Source organism: Oryctolagus cuniculus, chromosome 18 (assembly GCF_964237555.1).
Source record: "Oryctolagus cuniculus chromosome 18, mOryCun1.1, whole genome shotgun sequence".
Taxonomy (NCBI): Eukaryota; Metazoa; Chordata; class Mammalia; order Lagomorpha; family Leporidae; genus Oryctolagus; species Oryctolagus cuniculus.
Genome location: NC_091449.1, coordinates 4,229,598 through 4,250,921, shown reverse-complemented (window position 1 = coordinate 4,250,921; position 21,324 = coordinate 4,229,598). Strand labels below are relative to the sequence as shown.

The 21,324-nt window shown below is 65.2% G+C and overlaps 1 protein-coding gene and 1 long non-coding RNA gene across 5 annotated transcripts; one reads left to right on the top strand and one right to left on the bottom strand.

Annotated features, from left to right (window-relative positions):
* Positions 1-893: 893 nt before the first annotated feature.
* On the bottom strand, positions 894-14,286 carry TTYH1 (tweety family member 1). 4 transcript variants are annotated; one of them, XM_070061841.1, is made up of 14 exons: positions 14,052-14,285; positions 11,684-11,862; positions 9,847-9,958; positions 8,993-9,213; positions 5,555-5,650; positions 4,859-4,931; positions 4,236-4,311; positions 3,981-4,036; positions 3,775-3,867; positions 3,597-3,689; positions 1,595-1,737; positions 1,413-1,458; positions 1,243-1,322; positions 894-1,137 (listed from the first exon to the last, which is right to left on the bottom strand). In XM_070061841.1, the coding sequence occupies exons 1-13, from the start codon at positions 14,175-14,177 to the stop codon at positions 1,284-1,286; spliced, it is 1,353 nt and encodes a 450-aa protein (XP_069917942.1). In that variant the 5' UTR covers positions 14,178-14,285; the 3' UTR covers positions 894-1,137; positions 1,243-1,283.
* On the top strand, positions 11,862-20,804 carry LOC138846413 (uncharacterized). The gene is made up of 2 exons (XR_011383887.1): positions 11,862-12,757; positions 16,090-20,804. It is a non-coding gene; the product is annotated as an uncharacterized lncRNA (long non-coding RNA).
* The last annotated feature ends 520 nt before the right edge of the window (positions 20,805-21,324 follow it).

Genomic DNA, 21,324 nt, shown 5'->3' with positions numbered 1-21,324 from the left:
GGCACCAGTTCTAGTCCCGGCTGCTCCACTTCCAATCCTGCTCTCTGCAGTGGCCTGGGAAAGCAGTAGGAGATGGCCCAAGTGCTTGGGCCCCTGCACCCATGTGGGAGACCTGGAAGAAGCTCCTGGCTCCTGGCTTCAGATTGGTGCAGCTCCAGCCACTCTGGCCATTGTGGCCAATTGGGGAGTGAACCATCAGATGGAAGACCCCACCCCCCACCCCGTGTTACTCCAACTTTCAAATAAACAAATCTTTAAATAAAAAAAGGAACAATATAGGAGATGGGTTTTCAAGAAGTTCATGGAAAATGCATATTTTGACAACGCTATGTGTGGATTTTTTTTTTGCACCAGAATAAACTGATCTTTCAATCCCACGTTCCATGCGCTCTGGAGTGCCTCGCGTTTCCTCACCGTGTGTGTTGGGCAGACACGCATCACCGCGTGTGCCAGGCAAGCACACACGTGCACGTACACACACACACGGTTCCTAGAGTATGAGTCTGCTGCCTTTCCCAGCCCCGTGGTGACGTGCTGCTCACCCTCCGGCCCCGCCAGCCGCCAGCCCCCTGGTTCTCGCACGTCACATTTAGAGCTTTGCCCAGCACTGCCTCCCCGCCGCACGGCCGCCGGCCACCTTCCGTGAGGCACGCACACGCTGGGAGCTATTTCTGGGCCTTCTGTTCTGTCGCAGGGAATCTGCCTCCTCCCGAGTCAGGACAAGTGGATCAGCGTTAGAACCAGGGAAGAAAGGTACTAAAAATAAACACGTAAACCCCTCTGTGGCTGCGGTCCAGCGCCCGGCATGGACAGGACCGCAGATGTGTGGAGAGGTCCAGGTGAGGCCGGCAGCAGGGCGGGGGAGGGCAGGAAGGGCCCAGGTGCTCGTGAAATAAAAGTCTTCCCGTTTATTTCAAACCAGCCCTTGTCGCGTTGGCACCGCAAGTTCACATCTGGGGCCACAGCCCGCTGGGACGCGGCAGAGCCGGGGGTTTCGTGTCCCCCAGCCCTGGTCCCCGGCCGGCCCCCTCGGTGAGCCCAGGCTAGGGACGGAAGGGGGCAGCCCGGCGTGGGTGTCCATGGTCAGAGCCCCGCAGGCCAGGTTAGTGGGGTTTCCTCCGGCAGCCAGTGGAGGAGCTGCGGAGAGAGGCAGAGGGGGCCTGAGGCGGCTGGAGGCCGGGACGGTGGCACCCACCCGGCCTGGCACTGTGCCCGCGGGCTGGGCCGCTCCTGGGAGCTCACCGGAGGGGGCGGGCAGGCTCCGGCCGGCCAGGAGGAGCGGCTCAGATGGACGACTGCCACTGCACAAAGCGCTTGGACTCCTGCCCAGAGACAGGGCCTGAGCGGCTGGCGGGGCCTGCCCACACCCGGCCTGCCCTCCTCCCCCGGCCCAGCCCCGCCCCGGCCCCTACCTGAGGGTTGAAAGGGTCGTCGTCATCCGCGTCCTCGGCGTCGTCACTGGGGTGCGATGCGGGGCGTGGCAGAGAAGCAGGATGGGGGACCCATCAGGAGGCCGCCTCCCCCCCAGCAGTGGTGCCCTGGTGCTGCCCGCCGGTCCCCTCCCCCGGGGCTCTGCCCGCTCTCCCCTCCTGACCTGGGCGGGAAGAGGGCCCAGGCGCGGGGCAGGCTGCACAGGGCGGTGGCCAGGGCCCCCGCCGACAGGAGGGAGCAGAGCAGCAGGAAGAGCAGGCCCTCCAGGGCGTCCTCGCACAGGCCCCGCAGGGCAGCGCCATAGTCCTGGGGGTGGGGGAGGGGGGTCAGCCCAGGGCAGCTGGGCCCCTCCCCCAGCCAGAGCCACCCAGCGACCCCCGGCCTGGTGCTGACGGCCCCGCAGCGCTGCCGTGGCCACAGGGCAGCCCGAGCAGGGGCTCCTCTGCTGGGTCCCACGTGGCCCTGGCTTGGGTGCCAGCAGCTGCCCCTTCCTGCACCTGCGACCACACATGGCCAGCATGGTGTGGGGGCAAGAACCACGCAACACAGGGTAACAGGACAGTTCCACTCAGCACGTCGTGCACCCCCCCCCCCCGCTGCCGCGGCCATCATCCCGGAGTCCGGTGGGCTCCATTCACCGGACGTCACGGCGCAGGCAGGAACTAAAGGCCTGCCCCCGCGGGACCCAGAGATCACTCCCGGTGATGAGGAGCCGGCGTGAGCAAGGATTAGAGAGCCGGGCGGAGGCTGCGGGCAGATGTGCGCCCTCTGGAAGGGGGCCCTGGGCTGTGTGGGCGCGAGGCTGGAGACAGGCATGGCCAGGGCTGGCCACACAGGCCCTCGCAGGCCAGGGCAAGGGGCCGTGGACTTAATCCACGGGCAGAGGGACTCGAGGGTTTTAAGCAGAGGAAGCTGATCGGATTGCATTTCCAAAGCACCATGGGCTGTAGGCTGTGGCGTGGCGGAGGGGGCGGGGAGAGGGCCCCCGGTGACGTCAGCAGGGGAGAACAGTGGTCTGAGTCCAGATGGGTTTCGCAGGCCGTGAGGGCTGGGGCTGAGCTCCCGCCTGGCCCCGGTGTCAGGCGACGGCAGTTGTCTGGAGGGCGCCAGGCAGCAGCGAGTGCGTTCCCACAGCAGACAGCTGCAGGCCCGGGGCAGCACTGGCCCAGAGTCACACAGCAGGGCCACCCTCGCGTCCCTAGGGGGCCCTGAAGCCCGCCTTGCTGGCAGCAGATTCCAGTCCATCTCCCCGCCGCACGTGGCAGTCTCGGGACCCTCGTTCCTGTCCCGGCTCTGCTGGGACCACCGAGACGTTCCCCTGGCCTCACGGGTGTCCCCCAGCCTTTCTCTGCTCATTCGCGGTGCGAACGCGGCCCATTTGTGGCTGCTGCGGTGCACATGCAGCCGTGCAGGGCCGAGCGGCCACGTCCACCAGGGGACGCTGGGCGTCTCGGAGCTTCGGGTGTCCCGCAGCGGCTTGCTGCTGGTGGCAGACCGGGAGCAGAAGGCGGAGGACGGGGTGCAGGTCCCCTCGGGGACAGGGCAGATGGATGAGGGCTTTCCTGGAGCAGAAGGGGGGCCGGGGAGGGAGCCCTGCGGCCCCCATGAGGACCTGTCCCCTGTGTGCCGCCCTGGACTCCGGACTCCACCCCTTCCGCTCTCCTCCCAAGTCCACAGCTGGGGGAGTCAGGGGTGCGGGCGGAAGACGGCAGAGCAGGTGAGCGCGGGGCAGCCGCGGGCATGCGGGGGCCCAGGCCTCACTCAGCCGCCCCAGCAGGGTGAGACGACCAGCATAGAAGGTAGAGGCGGGACACCGCGAGCCAGGCGCGTTCCCTGCCTGCCGCCGCCCAGCCCACAGCACAGACAGCTGTTTCCCCGAGCTCCCTCCTGCCTGCTCGGCCCTGGAACTCCAGCTCTGGGAGTGCGCACCGGGCACGCAGGAGTTGAGGCACCCGCCAGAGCCAGGCCTGGGGCCCAAGCGGTCTTGCTCCAGAGAGGGGGGAAGGGAGGGGCAGGGGAGGCGGGGAGAGGGGGGGAGGGCTGAGGAGCTGCAGGGAGGGGCTGTAGGTGACAGACAGCAGGTGGCAGCTAGGGAGAGAATAGATAGGCGACAGCTATAACACGGGTGGGTGGGTACCGGGGCAGTGGGGTAGGGAGGGGGTCACCTTGTGCAGGCCGCGGCAGTGCAACAGCGCCACCAGCTGGTGGAAGTTCCCTTCTGTCACGTTCAGCGTCTCCTCCAGGGACAACAGGGGCGTCTGCAGGACAGGCAGCGGTCCCACCTGCTCACCCGGCCCCGCCCACTACCCACTCAGGTCAGGGCGGAGCCGGCGTGCCACTGACCTGCGCAGAAGGAAACTGAGGCACGGCTTCCCGCTCCAGGCCCTGCAGCTGCGCGTGGATGTTGGCCAGCGCTCGCTGGGACAGGGTCAGCCTCTGCAGAAAGACGGGGGGGGGGGGGGGGGTGGCCAGGCCATCGGTGCCCCGGGCCCCTCCCTGCGGCGGCCACGCCTGGGGCCCCTCAAGCCCCGCCCTTGCCCCGCCCTAACCTGTTGGAAGGGGTTGGAGACAGCCTGGTTGCAGAGGAAGTAATAGTTCAGGATGTCTGAAGCAGAGCAGAGGGGGAGGCCGTGAGCAGGACCCTCCTGGGGTCCCCAGGGCCTGGCACTGAGACCCCACGTGCCCTCCCTCCCCCCGACGGAAGTGCTGCCTCCAAGGCCCAGGCCCACCCAGGGAGGCACAGAGCGGAGCCCCCCCCCACCAAGCCAGGCCTGCACCCACAGCCCCGCGGGCTCGGGCATCACCTGAGCTCAGCCCGGTCTCCTCCTGGGTCAGGTTCAGCACATAGGTGTCTGGGTTGGAGCAGAAGTCGCTGAGGCCCTGAGCAAGCAGCAGGACGTGGGGCTCAGACACCAACGTGCCCAGTTCCCACCTGGCTGCCCGGCCCCTCCTCCCCCAGACCCGGGGGCCAGGCCCAGCCTCTCCTCCCCCAGACCCAGGGGTCCCTGCCCCAGCCCCTCCTCCCCCAGACCCAGAGGGGCCAGGCCCAGCCCCTCCTCCCCCAGATCCAGGGGGTCCAGCCCCAGCCCCTTCCTCCCCCAGCCCTGGGGGTCCAGCCCCAGCCCCTCCTCCCTCAAACCCTCCTCCCCCAGACCCAGGGGGACCAGGCCCAGCCCCTCCTCCCCCAGACCCAGGGGCCAGGCCCAGCCCTTCCTCCCCCAGACCCTGGAGTCCAGCCTCAGCCCTCCTCCCCCAGACCCAGGGGTGAAGGCCCCACCTCCTCCTCAGACCCACGGGTGTAGCCCCTGAGCCTCTGCCCCCAGCCTCAGCACTGTAGTCATATCCTCCACGTCCTCTCTAAACCCCAGGCACTGGCAGCCACCTGCCCCACGACCCAGGAGCTGGGCCCCCAGAGCCCGGCACTCACCACGGCCGTGGCCGCCTCCAGGCCCATGGAGCCCCAGCTCAGCACAAGAACCAGGAAACTCATCACCGTCATCCTGTGGGGTGGGGGAGGGGCCTGGGGTTGTTAATCCCCCCTCACCCTCTGGGGCCAGGATCAGCATTAGGGGCGGGGGTGGGGGCTGCTGAGGGCAGATGACATCTGGTCCCTTCCTAGAGGGGTGGGGAGGGGCAGTGTCCCCTGGGCCTGCGGCTGCCAGACCCCAGCTCAGCCTTCCTGGGATGCTAGGAGTGGGGGTAACTGCCCACTCTGGGCTCACTTTCCTGGGCCCAGCAGGAGCCAGCCCCCCCACCGCACCCAGTCTGCCCCCACTACAGTGTCTGGGCTGAAGGCTGCCTCCTGGCCGGTTCGGGGCTGGGGCAGCTGTGGAGTCAGCAGTGGCACAGGAACCCTGGGGGCCCTGCCCACACCTAACCCTTCTGCCTCAGTGGGCCGCGGGCGGCGGGACCAGCGGAACACAGCGCTCCTCCAGGGACAGGCTGGTCTGCCTTGACCCCAGACCGGAGGGGCCAGGAGGCGTCACGGTGAGCAGGGAGCCTCTCGGGGCCTGCAGGCCTCACCCTGCAGAGCCGCCTGCTCCTGTCCCCCTGCCTGGCCAGGACCCTGAGGGTCCCTCCCACCGCGGAGCCCACTGCCCTCGGCGGGGGCTGCCCCACGCACACGACCACCAGCCACTTGCTCTGCTTCGCCAGGCCCAGCAGCGTGAAGAGGCAGACCAGCAGCTCCAGCAGCAGCAGCAGGACGTAGGCCAGCCACCTGCGGGGAGGACAGCAGAGCCGGCCTCAGGGCCCGGCCCCCAGAGCGGGACTCTGGACACCAGCCGGCCCCGTCCACCAGCTCAGCCCAGACCCGGGGTACACCAGTCGGCCCCATCTACCCAGCTCAGCCCAGACCTGGGACACCAGCCACACCCCCATGCACCCAGCTCAGCCCAGACCTGGGACACCAGCCACACCCCCATGCACCCAGCTCAGCCCAGACCCGGGGACACCAGCCACACCCCCATGCACCCAGCTCAGCCGAGATCCGGGGACACCAGCTGGCCCCGTGTACCCAGCTCAGCCCAGACCTGGGGACACCAGCTGGCCCCCGTCCACCCAGCTCAGCCCAGACCCAGGGACACCAGCCGGCCCCATCCGCCCAGCTCAGCCCAGACCCGGGACACCAGCCACACCCCCATGCACCCAGCTCAGCCCAGACCCGGGACACCAGCCACACCCCCGTGCACCCAGCTCAGCCCAGACCCGGGACACCAGTCGGCCCCGTCCACCCAGCTCAGCCCAGACCCGGGGACACCAGCCACACCCCCGTGCACCCAGCTCAGCCCAGACCTGGGACACCAGCCGGCCCCGTCCACCTAACAGCCCAGACCGGGGACACCAGCCACACCCCCGTGCACCCAGCTCAGTGCAGACCCGGGGACACCAGCCACACCCCCGTGCACCCAGCTCAGCCCAGACCTGGGACACCAGCCACACCCCCGTGCACCCAGCTCAGTGCAGACCCAGGGACACCAGCCGGCCCCATCCACCCAGCTCAGCCCAGACCCGGGACACCAGCTGGTCCCCATGCACCCAGCTCAGCCCAGACCCGGGACACCAGCCATGCCCCCGTGCACCCAGCTCAGCCCAGACCCGGGGACACCAGCCACACCCCCGTGCACCCAGCTCAGCCCAGACCCGGGGACACCAGCCACACCCCCGTGCACCCAGCTCAGCCTGGCTATAAAACATCCTTGCTGCCCAGTGTCTGTGGGCTGCAGCCCAGCGCGTCTGTGACACGGATGCACGGGGACACTGGGGCAGTTTAGAGTCCAGGTACTGGTGTCCAAACACCTGAATGGAGCCCACACGAGCCCTGTGACCACGCACGGGATCCAGCCTCTCTGGGCCCCGCCGTGCCCACCCAGCCCTGCAGAGCAGAGCAGTTCCCTGTGGGGCACGCACCAGCATCTCCTCACCCAGGTGGGGGCAGACGCAGCCCCGGCCCCTCCAGCAACCAGCCCTGTGGGTCTGCTCCTCCTTACAGGGAGGGGCGAACAGCGGAATCTGCTTGGGAGACAGGCCCACGGGCGCACCAGTGTCTGCTTGGACACCAGTAAGGGAACTGAAGATGTCATTTAAGAGTCAAACACAAGCCCAGCGCCGCGGCTCACTAGGCTAATCCTCCGCCTGTGGCGCTGGCACCCCGGGTTCTAGTCCCAGTTGGGGCGCCAGTTCTGTCCCGGTCTGGTCTCTTCCAGTCCAGCTCTCTGCTGTGGCCCGGGAAGGCAGTGGAGGATGGCCCAAGTCCTTGGGCCTTGTACCCACATGGGACACCAGGAGAAGCACCTGGCTCCTGGCTTCGGATCAGCGCAGCGCCGGCTGTGGCGGCCATTAAGGGGTGAACCAATGGAAGGAAGACCTTTCTCTCTCTCTCTCTCTCTCTCTCTCTCTAACTCGGCCAGTCCAAAAAAAAAAAAAAAAAAAAAAAAGGATCAAATACAAGGGGCCAGCGCTGTGGTGCAGCAGGTTGACGCCCTGGCCTGAAGCGATGGCATCCTATTTGGGCACCGGTTCGAGACCCGGCTGCTCCACTTCCAATCCCGCTCTCTGCTATGGCCTGGGAAAGCAGTAGAAGATGGCCCAAGTTCTTGGGCTCCTGCACCCACGTGGGAGACCCAGAAGATACTCCTGGCTCCTGGCTTTGGATTTGCACAGCTCCGGCTGTTGTGGCCAACTGGAAAGTGAACCAGCAGATGAAAGACCTCTCCCTCTCTCCCTCTCTAATTCTGACTTTCAAATACATAAATAAATCTTTTTTTTTTTTTTTTAAAAGAATCAGATATGAGGGGCTAGCGCTGTGGCTCAGTGGGTTAAAGCCCTGGCCTGTGGTGGCAGCATCCCAAATGGGCTCAGGTTCAAGTCCCAGCTGCTCCACTTCTGATCCAGCTACCTGCTGATGCACCTGAGAAATCAACGGAGGCCGTCCCAAGCACTCGGTCCCTGTACCCATGTGGAAGAGCTGGAGGAGGCTCCTGGCTCCTGACTTCGGATCGGCTTGCGGCCATTTGGGGAGTGAACCAGCGGATGGAGGGCCTCTCTATCTCCACCTCTCCCTGTAACTCTTTCAAATAAATAAAAAAAATCTTAACACAGGTATGACCGAGCACTTCCCCGTGATAAAGGGAGAACGTCCACGATGCCGCGGCCCCTGGCCTGGCACCAAGCAAGCGCCCAACTACCAGCATCTCTCGGGTAGGCGCCCCGCCTGCAACCCTGAGACAGCGCATTTGTTCGCCGGGGCCTTTTACCCCGGTGCTTCCAGAAGGCCCTCCCTGGGATGAGGGGCCCGTCCCACCCTGCCATCCTCCTCAGCCACCCGGGTGTGGCTGCAGCGCAGGCCCTGCCTGCCTCCCGTGGTCGGATGCCCTCCGGTGCACCCTCTGCTTGGCCTCCTTCAGCTCCATCTGCCGGCCCCAGGAGCACGGAATCCAGGCCTCAGTGTGCCCTGTGTCAGCCCGAGCCCCGTGGGCAGGGTCCCCAGGGCGCTGCGGGAGCGAGAGCAAGCCAGCAATGAGGACACGGTCCTGCGGGCCGCTGGGAGGCACGGCTGCCCCTTCCTCTCCTGGAAGCATGGCCTTCCTGCACGCCTGTGCACGCCTGGCCTGGGCCCCACCCCCTGTTCAGGTTGTCTCGAGCCCTCTCCCAGACGCCTTTGCTGACTGCCCCCTGCACTTGCTGGTGGCTCCGTCCCCACCCCGGCTGCCCTGCGCTCGCCGCTGACCCAGGCGCTCCACAGAGGCCGGCTCCCAGGCTCCCGGCAACCATTTCACAGGTGGGGAAACCCTAACCCTAACACGGGGTGGGAGGGGCCTGTGAGAAGCCGCGGGGTGCGTGTGCCGTCTCCCCCACCAGCAGGTGCCACACGGGCGGTCACTCCATGAGACACGGCTGAGTGAGCCAGGAGTGGGTGCCTGGCGGGAGGAGGGATCCCATCACAGTGACACGTGGTAATGGACTACCCTGCTGGGGGAGGGGCCACACCCCTCCCCCTAGCTGAGGACCGAAAATGGCTCCAGCACTGCCCAGTGTCAGAGAGAACCCTGCTGCCGCTCACCTGTACTCCTCCACGAAGGACACGTCTTCGGCCACCTGCAGGGGACTCAGGGGGACGCCCTGCCAAAAGGCCAGCCCCTGCAGCTGCAGGGCCACTGCCTCCGCCTGCCGCCGGGCCCCGCGGGCGGCGGCCACCAGCTCCGTGCGCTGGGCGAGCACCTCCTCCAGGGTGGTCAGCTCTGTGCTCACCGCCTGGCCCAGCCTCTCCACCATCTCCGATGCCTGGGGGAGGACAGGGCTCAGCCGTGGGGGCCATCCTCAGGGGCGGGGGAGCCTCGGGGGAGAGCGGCGAGCGGTCACTGGGTCTGGGGTCTGGCAGAACCCTGGGGCCCGGTTGGTGGAGATCTGTGGCCTCCAACAGGAGCTACAGGTGATCAGGTGTCCAGGACCGGGATTACGTCGGGGGTCTTAGCCCTTGGGAGGGTCTGGGGTCCCAAGTCTGGGACTTGGGCTCCGATGCCCAAGGTCTCCGCCCCATCAGGGTCTGGGATCCTGAGGCTGGGCGGGCCCTCGGCCTTGCACTGGGCCCCTGTATCTGACTGCAGGGCAGGAGCTGGGGTCTCCGGTGTCTGCCCTCTGTCTGCGTTTACAACCTCAAGTCCCAGGCCAGGCCAGGTGTGTGAGAGACCCAGGCCCAGTGGGGGTTCTGCAGGCCCTGGGGGGCCCCCTCCGTCTTTGGTCAGGGCAGGGGTGGGGAAGCAGTCCCAGGCCTGCGGGTCTGAGTGTGTCTGGGGCCCTAGAGTTCAGGGCTGGGGTCTGGCTCCGAGTTTGGGTCCCATTGTCCCTGGGCACAGCCCCCACCGCCCCCACCCGCTGCCCGCTTTCTGCAGTCTGGCCCGGCCCTGGCCCCCTCACCAGGTGGTCAATGGCGCTGAGTGTGTGGTTGGCATGCAGCAGTGCGGAGCTGAGCTGGGATACACCATCGCTAGTCTCGCTGTTGCCATAGAAACCGATGCCAATGCCGGTGCTGAAAGGGAGGGAGGGAAAATCTCATGTCCCAGGACTCTAGGAGGGGCCCCCGCCCCACCTCCTCGTCCACCCACCCCAGCTCCTGCCCACCCCACATTGGTCCAGTCCGCCGCCGCCAGCCAGCCGCCGTGGGAAAAGATCTGCTCCAGCCAGGCCCCCACCAGTTGCCAAGGCAACAGGGAAGACCTCACTCCCCCGCTGCAGGGACGTCATTGTGATGCTAATGGTGGGCGGGGTGGGTGGCAGAGGGAGGGGAGGGAGGGAGCCCCATTTAACTCGCCCTCCCTGGAGTGGGGGCCATCCCGACCAGCCCTGGGAGGAAAGGTCATGCCCTGCTGTGACCCCTTCCTCCCACACCCCACCCCACCCCCCATTTGCCAAGCGTCTGGCGTCCTGTGCACCTGCTCTGTCTGGCGTTCTGCGCACCTGCTCCGGGCGGCCCTGGGCCACAGGTGATCCCTGCCGCACCGCCCCAGTGCTCCCCTGGTGCAGGGGCTCCCAGCCACCACCAGCTCCTGGGCACCAGAGCCTGGGGCTCCCAGGCTTGGCTCTGCCAGCGGGGAATGTGGGAGGGAGGGTGGAGGACGGGCCAGGGAGGGGGCTGCCCAGCCAACACACAGAGCTCCATTGTGGGCCTGAACACCCCCCTACGCCCCGTCCGTGTCCTGCGGTGGAGGGGGCGAGAGCTGGACGCCCTCACAGTTCCCAGCCTCAGGGCTGCACAGGCCCCCACCCCATCCTTCGGGTCGGACGCCCAGTGCCCCCACCCCATTGTTCAGAGCCCCACAAAGCTCCTCTTGTTCCCGGGCTGTGGGGACTGGGCTGTGTCACTCCCCCACTGGGCCTTTGTCCACCGCCCCATCCACCACCACTCTGGACGGCCTAATGAGGTGGCATCGCGGAGAGAGGGCACCCAGCCCCCCGCTCACCCCCCAAACAAACAGTGGCTGCCTGGGGGGCTGCTGGCCACTCGGCTGCGGCTGCAGGAGTCACTGTGCAGGCTCCTGTGGGGTCCAGCGGTGCCCGAATCTGCAGCATAGGGCAGCGGCCAGAGAGCCTGTGGCTGCTGCCGCCAGGAGGGCCCCTGGGAGTTCACAGAAGCAGCCCCCCACCACGAGTGCCGGAATCCACACGCCGTGTGATGGAGACTTTGCCTCCTCTGCTCCCCGACCCCTCCTATCTCAACCCTAGGCAGCACCCCTTGGACTGGAGCACCCTGCTCAGCTTTGCCCGGGTCTCTCTGACCAGGCGTAAGCTGCACGAGGGGTCCCTTGTCTGACTGGCTCAGGATCTGGCGCACAGGAAACACACATCGCTGTCGTGTGAGCAGCTGAGTGGATGCGTGAGTGGCGGCACGAGGCCACACTTAATGAGGACGGCCGTGAGTCACGCACTGTGCCTCACTTGCTTTCGCCGTGACTGCAGATGGGTGGTGCCAGAAGGCCCATTTCACAGATGTGGAAACTGAGGCCCACGGAGATTCCCACGGCTCCCCCAGGCTGCACAGCTGTTCAGGGGCAGAGCCGCTGAAACCAGACAGTCTGACTCCTCCCCCCAGGCTGGCTGCCCTGGGAACATCCCTTCCCTCTGCAGCCTTAGTTTGTTCTTCCATCAAATGGGGACAACTGAGACAGGACTGGTTCAGCTCCAGGCCAGCGCTGGGAGGCTGGGAGGGCTGGGGGCGCCCTGTCCCCACATCCCACCCACCGGGGGACCACATTACCAGCCGACAAGAAGCGCGGTGATGCAGCTCCAGGTCACACAGCCTCCCCCGGGCGGGGGGCTCTTAGCCCCGGGCGGCTCTGGGGGCCGGCAGCAGCAGAAGCGGATGAGGTAGACAGCGATGAAGATGAGGCTCAGGCCCAAGCCCAGGCCTGCTAAGGCCGCCACCAGCAACAGGGCCTAGGGAAGGGCGGGGCGGGGCATGAGGCGCGTGCACGGCCCGAGTCCCGGATCCAGGGTGGGTGTCACTGTGGAGATGGGAGGCAGCCTGGCCAGACTGGGGCCAAGCCTCTCCCTGGCTGGCAGCGGGGCTCCAGGATTTAGTGCCGAGTTGCTGGAGGGAGCTCCCGACTTGGGGCAGGGGGGAGCACTCGGGCTCCAGCCCTGCTCTGCCCTGCGAAGGCTGTGTGGCCGTCAGCGGGGGCCGCCCGTCTCTGGGCCTGGCTTTCCCCATCCTGGCGGCCGGGAGCCTCTCCCCAGACCTGGTGCCGTGTGCACGGCGGGCGGGGAAGGCACCTCCTCATCCCTCCTCCCTGTCCTCCCCACTCCCACTGCAGGGTGTGTCTGTCACCCAGGGGCTGGGGCTGTGTGCAAGAATCAGAGATGGAGACTGAGTGAAGAGAGAGAGAGAGAGAGAGAGAGAGAGAGAGAGAGAGAAGATGGGGGGGGACAGGGGAGGATACAAGCAGAGAGGTGGTGCAGAGACGGAAAAAGACAGAGACCAAAAGGGTTCAAGTCAGAGATGGAGAGGAGAGCAGGGAGCGGGGTGGGGGGGGGAGGCTGGAGGGGGCCTGTGCATTGGAACCGCCTCGCCCCAGAGCAGGGCTCTCTGCAGGTCAGGGTTCTGCCCCCCACCTGCACAACCCCACCCCCCTACAGGCCCAGAGAGGGCCGGGGTTTGCCCCGAGCTGCACAGGACGCAGGGCAACCTCCGGATCAGGAGCTCACCTCTCCTCGCAGTGTGTGTGTGTGCACGCGCGTGCGTGTCTGGCACGAGTCTGGTATTTTCTCTCTGAATCTGTCTGCCACGAGATCTGGATACACCTGAGTGTCGAGGGCACACCTGTGCCTGCAGGTGAGTGCACCTGTGTTCCGAGCATGGTTGCATCACCCCAGCGGTGTCTGGGGCCATGCACGTGTGTGTGTGTGTGTGTGTGTGTGTGTGTGTGTGTGTGAGCGTGCGGCGTGGGGCGCGTGTGCCGAGTGCAGCCGACTCCGTGTACGTGTACTGCGAGTGTGGAGCCTGTGTCTGTGTCTCCAGCTGTGCCCCTGGTATGGGACGGTGTGACTGTGTGAGTGCGCTTGTCCCCGGCGGTGACCCTGACAGTGGGGGCAGAGTGAACCTCCCCGGGTGCCCTAGGCGGCGCCAGGAGCCGCAGGACCCCTGTGTGGCCGGGAGCTGGGGGAGCGGCCTTGGAGGTTGTGATTGTGTAACGGGCGGCTGTGGGCGAGGGGATGGCCGTCCCCGCTCGGTGGGGAGAGGGGGCGGGTGGAGGATGCAGGAGGAGCTCAGGGCTGTGCCAGCCATGACCCAAATAGCTCAGGATACAGCGCACGTCCCCTCCCCCGCCGCGGTTCCCGGGACCCCCCACTCCTTCTGCGCTCTCCAATTCCCAGCCCCCTTTCCCAGGGAGCAACACCCGACAGACGGGAGGGGCTCAGGCCCCCACAGCCAGGGCTCAGAGCCCATCCTGGGCCCAGCAGGACTCCCTACACACACACACCTGGTCCAGCCAAGCCCTTCTCCTCATTAATCTGAAAGTCAAGGTCTTGAATTAAACTGGGTCAGGGGACAGCTCTTTCCCCCAGGGCGGCTGGGCTCCTTCCCCAGGGGCCTGGGCCTCTGTAAGGTGCCCTCCCACCCTCCAGGACCCAAGTCCATCGTCCCTCCCCCACAGCCCCCTGACCACCCCTCCGTCCTGGGACAGCTGGGAGCGACCGGCTCCAACCTGCTTCACTGCCTGTCCTGGCCCTAATCCCCCACCCTCCCCCACCTCGGCCGGTACCCCCGCCTTCCTCCTCCCTCCTGGGTCCCACCCTAACTGGGACATATCTACCTGCTCCAATCCCATGGGGGCGGGGTCCTCCTCTGTGACACCCAAAGGACCTACCCCCGAGGCTGGCTCCCCAGGCAGCCCTCAGAGACACCTCTGCTCAGGAACTCGGGGACCGAGGCCCCCAGCCCTCGCCTGGTGCCCCTGTGCTTGTCTCACGTATGGGTGCCCTGCACTCCTCCTCCCTCGGATACCCCAAAGTCCTGGCCCAGCCCCCAGCCCGGGAGAACCCAGGAGTCTGCGACCCAGTCCCCCGCCCCCGCCTGGGCCGCTCCGGGCCCGGCCCCGGGCCCCAGGACCCCAGCCCAGCCCCACCTGCTGGTATCCCTGCTCTTGGGGCGCAAAGCCGCTGGGCACCGGGCGGAGCTGGAAGTCGGCGCGGGGCAGCTGGTGGAGGAGATGCACCCAAGCCGAGGGCCGGTAACCCGGGGGCGCCCCCATGGCCCCCGGGGCGGGGGCAGCGGGGCGGACACCGGGGCTGCGGAGCCTCCGGAGCCGAGCGGGGCGCGGGCGGAGCGGGGTCTGGCGGGGCTCTGGGGAGCGGGCGCGGGGGGAGGGAGGGGGCGGGGGGCGGAGATTGGGGGGAGGCGCGCGCCGGGCGGGGACGGTGCTGCCCCTGGCGGCCGCGGCGGGCACTGCGGGCGCTCCACCCCCTCCCCGGCGGCGGCCACCTGCTGCCGGCTCAGGTGTCCAACCAAGGCCCGGTCCTGCTGCCCCGCCCTCCAGCACAAGGACCCCTGCACCTTTACGAAGAAGCTGAGTGCCCGCTGCTGTGTGGGATCTGCTCTTGGCTGGGAGGGAAGCCTCCACGGGGGAAAAGCCGCCTTCAGATTTAAAAAAAAAATCCTGCTAGGACACAGCTTCTACAGCCCTGTGTGGACAGAGCTTTAAACACTCACCCTGGAGTCAGGCTCAGCACGTCCGCGTGAGGACCCCTACCTCCTGTGCGAGGCCCCTCCAAACCGGCTCGGGAACTTCTTCGGTGTAGACGGACCCTTGCCCCTTGCCAGTCACCGCTCCCAGCCACTGCCCACGTGGACTCTCACCAGAACCCATGACCCCCCCCCCCCCGGGAGGGACTGGACACCCTGACCGCACACACGCACACGCCCCCTGCATTCCCCTCGGGAAACACCGGAACGCCCTGAGCCTCTCTCCACTTGCCCCTGGCTCCCATGTCCCGCACTCTGCCTGTCGCCCGGGTGGTTTGGGTCCCAGGAGACAAGCCCCTCTAGAGAGCAGCGCTGGCGCGCACTGCGCAGGTCCCGGCACCTTTCGAGGCCGCCGGCTTGGCACAGGTGGTCGCTGCTCCTTGGTATGAGTCAAGACTCGCCACGTGGGAAGAGGCACCCAGCCTCACCAGCTGTTCCAAATTTCCCGAAGACAGAAATCTGGGTATTTTTAAAAGCAGAACCCCTCAGCTCTTAAATGTTAAAACTAATTCAAATACAAAAAAATAGTACTGTGTGGGCCAAATAAAGCCTGCCTTGTGGGCTGACGCTGGCTGTTCGAAGCTCTGCCCCCAGGCACTGAGCTGCCGTAGCAAGCCAAGGAGGGAGGGAGCCCAGCGAGGCTGAGAAGGAGCAGCCAGAGGTGCGAGGGAACCAGGGCGAGGGGCCGCGCCACCTCCTCCAGGGAGGCCACCTGACCAGCCTCTCCTGGCGGAAGGCAAGGGCAGGGCTTAGCTGAGGGACTCAGTGTGGTCACAAGGGGCCCGCGCCCAGCCCACCGTTAGCCCTCGGTAAATGAGAACCCCGCGGCCTGATCCGCTGATTCGCTGCCTTGCTTGTCCCACACCTTACAGTCTGGGGAAGCCTCCCACCGAGGCCGCTGACGTCCCCGGAGTGGGCGGGGCAGGCGAGAGGCGTCCCCGGAGTGGGCGGGGCAGGCGAGAGGCGGCAGGATGCTCACAGCAGGCCGGGCCCCCACAGCCGGCCTCGCCAGCACCTGCCGCCGCGAATCCTCGGTCCTCGCCCCTCCACGCCTCGGTCTCCGTGCCCGGGCCACCTCAGCTGCGTCCACAGACCGACTGTGACGACCGAGGGGCACGTGGAAGGGGTTCACACTGCAAGTGCGTGATGGCCAGCAGCTGACCCTGCTGACTTTGCTATCAGCGCAGGGGCCCAGCTCCCTGACAGGGGAGGACAGGGTGGGTGAGCGCGCTCACCAGGAAATAAGAACATGTTCAGGAGGAGCAGAGATGGAGCCCCACCGCCAGGTCCCACTCATCCAGAGAGCAGTCTCTCTCTCTCCCCGCCCCCATCATCTACTAAATGTTGAGCACCTGTGTTAACCGATCCCTGGCCTCTGGATTCAAAACGCCAACTCCTGCACTCACTCCCTCATTCTGCAGGACTCAGGGACACCTGCCGCCCGCCAGGGGCGGCCCAGGCCCTGCAAAGCCAGCTGGGAGCTGGACGGATGAACACCCCTGGTCTCGTGGAGCTTCTGGCTGGTGGCGGAAAGAGGAAGCACAGTAAGAAGCCGGCTTCGGGGGCTGCTGTCCTGGTTAAGTGCGTCCGTTAGGCCTACGGGACGCCGGGTAGAGACGCCGTCTCAGCTGTGTCTCTGTGAAGATGTTTCTGGAACAGCTCGGCCTCCGATTCCGCCCCTGAGCGAAGACAACCGCGCTCCCCGGAGCAGGGCCGTCGTCCGACCTGCTGAGGGCCTGGCCGGGCAGAGGAGGGGACTCTCTCTCTCTTCTGGAGCTGGGTCCCCATCCTTCCCTGCCCCCCGACACCACAGCTCCTGGGTCTCGGGCTCCACACCACACTGCCGGCTCTTCAGCTCGCAAATGGCCTGTCACAGGGCCATTTCGCCTCCATACGTGTGTGGGCCAATTTGCATCATGAATCCCGGGCTGGAAGCAGCCTGCACATGCCCGTGGCGGAAGGCCTGTGAGCCCGTGTGCGTCCACACAGGGGGCAGCATCCCGCACGTGGATGGCACGGGGCTCCAGAGTACTGTGCCGAGCCAAAGCAGCCAGACTGCAGGAAGCACCTGCTGCGCACCGCATGCAGGGGCTGCTCCAGCACCCACAGAACTAACGCGTGGTGCTGGACGTGACCAGAGCAGCGGTGTCCCCCGGGAGGGCGGGGGCAGGGCTGCCCGGCCAGGGGCTGCGGGGGCTCTCGAAGGTGAGCGCTGCTTCGTGTCTCAGTGAGGGTTGGGCTGCGCCAGTCTGCATCTGTGGCTCACCTGAGATTTGTGTGCTCCACCGCGTGCGAATTTTCCTCACGTGCTGACGAAGTGCGGGCTTCGGTACACGGGAGGATGCGCTGTTGTCTGCAGTTTCTAAAAAAAAAAAAAAAAAAAAAAAAAAAGAATGGATGGCAGATAGAAATGTGATGCACAGGAAAGTATTGTTTAAAGATTGATTGATTGACGTATTTCAAAGGCAGAGTGACAGGGAGTGACAGAGAAACAGATCCTCTTCATGGGTTCACTCCCCTAATGGCTGCAACGGCTGGGGCTGGGCCAGGCGGAAGCCAGGAGCCTGGAGCTCCATCCGCACCTCCCACTTGGCTGCAGGGGCCCTGGCACTTGGACCGTCCTCCGATGCCTTCCCAGGCGCACTAGCAGGGAGCTGGATCAGAGGTGGAGCAGCCGGGACTGGAACCAGCGCCCATAATGAGATGCCAGGGTCACCGGCGGTGGCTTTTCCCGCTGCACCACCGTGCCGGCCCCCAACAAAGCAAAATGCTGACAGACTCCAGGTGGTAGGGATCTAGATATTCACTGTAATACTCTCGATTTTTTAAATGTGCTGTTTAATTTGGGGGATAAAATGAAGAGAATAGGGCAGGGCGATTGAACTATAACCCAAGTATGAAAAACACACATCTAGGAGCCAATAATGACAAAGGGGGCAGCGCTGTGGCGTAGCGGGTAAAGTCACCACCTGCAGTGCTGGCATCCTATACGGGCACCAGTTCAAGTCCCAGCTGCTCCACTTCTGATTCAGCTCCCGGCTAATGGCCTAGGAAAGCAGCAGCAGTAGATGGCCCAAGTGCTTGGGCCCTGCACCCACGTGGGAGACCTGGAAGAAGCTCCTGGCTCCTGGCTCCAGCCTGGCCCAGCTCCGGCCGCTGTGGCCATCTGGAGAGCGTGGATGTCTCCCCCTCTCCCTGTAACTCTGACTCACAAACACATCTTTCTTAAAAAATAATAGTGATATAATAACTGAGTGAAGAAAGTAGCCCATGGGGGGAATGGGCAAATAGCTTAGCGGACTCCGGTCCTTGAGTGCGTCCCGGGCAGCGACTCCCTCCCAAAGGGCACAGCCCAGCAGGGGGACAACGTGAAGCTGAGAGACTGAGACACACACCTGGGGCAGGGCGGAGGCCAGGCTGGCCCCTCGGGGTGGGGAGAAAGCATCGGGCAAACTCTCCCAGCCGCCTGACCGGAAGCCCTCAACCCCATCACGGTCACCAGAGACAAAGAGTCTCAGAAGCCGTCCCCACCAAGAGGAGCGCGAGGAGACGTCCCCACAGCTGACATCAGTGACGGGGCCCGGGACGGAGCCGTGAGCTCAGGACAGAAGCTCCCGGCACCCCTCGCAGCCCTTCTGTCCACGTAAAGCCACCCCGGAATGTGAAGTCTTACTTTCAAAGGCAATCTGAAATTGCGTTCAGTGATGGAAGAGTTTAAAAAGGAAGGCACTTCCTGGCTGTCCCACTGCCAGGGGCCAGCAGGCCAGCCTGTCCGGAAGTCCATGCGTTGGCCAGTGCACAGCTGTCCCCTTCTCCTGGTGGACGCCTGAGCCAAGGGCTCCCCCACCCCCGCCACGTGCTAGTCTGTTTTCCGTTGCTATGACTGAGCACCACACAGAGTCAGAAACTTCTTGGTCCAGGGTTTTAGGGACTGGGAAAGCCCGGGAGCACCGTGAGGGCCTCACTGCTGCGCCCCCATGTGGCGGAGCGCGTCCCCGATGAGACGGAGCAGGTGCACTTGCGGGGGGCTCTTCTCACACCGCCACCATCGGGCCCCGCCCTCAGGACCTCTCCTAGCCCCCCCCCCCCAGGGCATCGACATGTGACCCGGGGGTTGTTTCCAGCGCAGGGGGACGCATCTGCTCTGCAGCTCTGGGAGGATGGAGACGGCGCTGTAGGGGCTGGACGTGCAGCCGGAAGGTCCTGTCTCGTGGCGGCCCTGAGGAAGCCCCCTCCCCTTGCTTTGCCCGCCCTGCCTTCCTTATTTAGCGTCAAACCAAGGCTGCTGCTTTTGTCACCAGGAGCCCTGCTGCGGATGACAGGCCACGGGGGGAAGCCGTCACGCACGTTAGCTACGAGGATGCAGTGGGTGGAAATGTGACGCCCTAATCCACACACTGAGCACCAGCCCACAGCCTCTCATATGCAACTGTGTCTGGAGCTGGTGAAGGGAAAGGAAGGGCGTCAGGCTGGACCCCGACCCGTGGGGGTGGTGGCCTCTGCAAGTAGGACACACACACAGGCAGGACAGACGGAGCAGAGAAGCAGCTGTCTGCAAGCCAGCCAGGGAGGGGGGATGCAGAGGAGCCTTGCACTTGACCTCTGATCTCCAGAGGCGGGAGACCCCGCAGTGCTGTGGCTCGGTGACGGAGATGCGCTCCGAGAAATGGATCCTTGTGTGGACACCGTGGAGTGTCCCCCCAGGCCACACACCTGCCCAGCAGGTTGCTGTCCTGAGTGCGCAGTAGCCGCCCAAGGGCTCGTGTCTGTGTGTGCAGACATCTGGGTGTGGGAAGGGTAGGGTAAGAATCGGCTCCCTCGCAGCCCTGTGGGGCCCAGGTGGGAGGTGCGTCACCGACTGCAGCATCCTTACGTGGGGTGTGGGCAGACTTGGCTATGGCGCTGCCGCGAGCGAGCTCGGAGGGCATGCAGCCCTCTCGCGGAGCTGGGTTCACCCGGGCCATTTTAACTTGAGGCCAAGGCAGAGAGAACTCTGGATCGAGTGATATTGGATAGCAGGTGTACAGATGTCTCCCGCAGTCTCTGCTCTCAGTTCTCGGCCTGCACACCCAGGAGCGGGCTTGCTGGGCCACGCGGTGATGCTATTTTTAACTTTCAAGGGGCTCTCCAGGTTATCACACCTGCCACCAACAGGGCACAGTGCTCCCGCCTCAGCGTCCTCTCCAACGCCTGAGATGTAGATGTTCCGGGTTTTCTTGTTTTTCTTGCAGTTTTCGATGACAGCTGTCCTAATGGATGTGAAGTGGCATCTCTCTGTGGTTTTGATTTGCATCTGAGGGCCCAAGGGCGCACCGTAGAACAGCCTCACTGTGCCCCACGGCTCAGCCAGTGACTGTGAGTGTCATCAGGGCGCCACTCAACCTGCTCTGACCTCAGCGGAGTCACCAGATTCAGCAAACAGAAGCACAAGGGCCCTGTTAAAGCTCCATTTCAGGTGAAAGAGAGCGAATATCCTGTAGAATACAAGTATGTCCCAGATGTTGCGTGGGACGTACTTATACTCATGAGATCATCGGCCGATGAGCTGAACTCCGATACAGGAAGCCGACTGGGCCTCCTGTGTTTATCTGGCTCCTGTAGTTCCAGGGCACCTCACGGCTCCGCCCTCTGCAGTGGGAGAATCACTCCCGCCTGGCTACTGCTTACCAAAGCCCGCCCGCCCCGTGCCGAGCACCTGGCGAGCGTCTCATCCGCAGGGGACCACCAGTTCTGACGCCGCCGTACCCCTGTCTCCATTTTCCAGACCGGAAGCCCGAGACCCAGAGGCAGGGCTGCGCGGCCGGCGCAGTACTGGAGGCGGGGCCTGCCTCCCCAGCACTTCCCTCCGTTGTGAGAGCAGCACTGATCGGGCACTTGCCACGAGGCAGGCTCTGTGACCAGCGCTCGGCGTGGACTCACGCACCTGACCGTCACACGCAGCAGTGCCGTTCTGCGGGCGAGGAAGCAGGTGCACGCGGGTGAACGGCCGGGCTGAGGTCACAGCGCTGGAAGATGAGCCGGGGGGCGGGGAGTGGCGCCCACAGCCTGACTCTGCAGCCTCTTGACTCCACAGACCGGAAGCCCGTGCTGAGCAACAGAGGCCGTGGGACTCTCCGTGTACAAAGATCCTGAGCAGGCAAGTCCACAGTGCCTTCCGGGGACCCAGCGGCCAGGAGACGGAGTGGCTGCTGGATGGGCGTGTGGCCTCTTTTTTTTTTTTTTTTTTTTTTTTTGACAGGCAGAGTGGACAGTGAGAGAGAGAGACAAAGAGAAAGGTCTTCCTTTGCCTTTGGTTCACCCTCCAATGGCCGCCGCAGCCAGTGCGCTGCGGCCGCCCCTATCCGAAGGCAGGAGCCAGGTGCTTCTCCTGGTCTCCCATGGGGTGCAGTGCCCAAGCACTTGGGCCATCCTCCACTGCCTTCCCGGGCCACAGCAGAGGGCTGGCCTGGAAGAAGGGCAACCGGGACAGAATCCGGCGCCCCGACCGGGACTAGAACCCGGTGTGCCGGCGCCACAAAACGGAGGATTAGCCTAGTGAGCCGCGGCACCTGCCAATGGTCTCCTCTTGAGGGGACAAGCATGCCGTGGAAGTGGACAGAGGAAGGGTTGCACGACATGTGTGTGCTAAACCCCGCTGAAAATGGCAGATGCTTTTA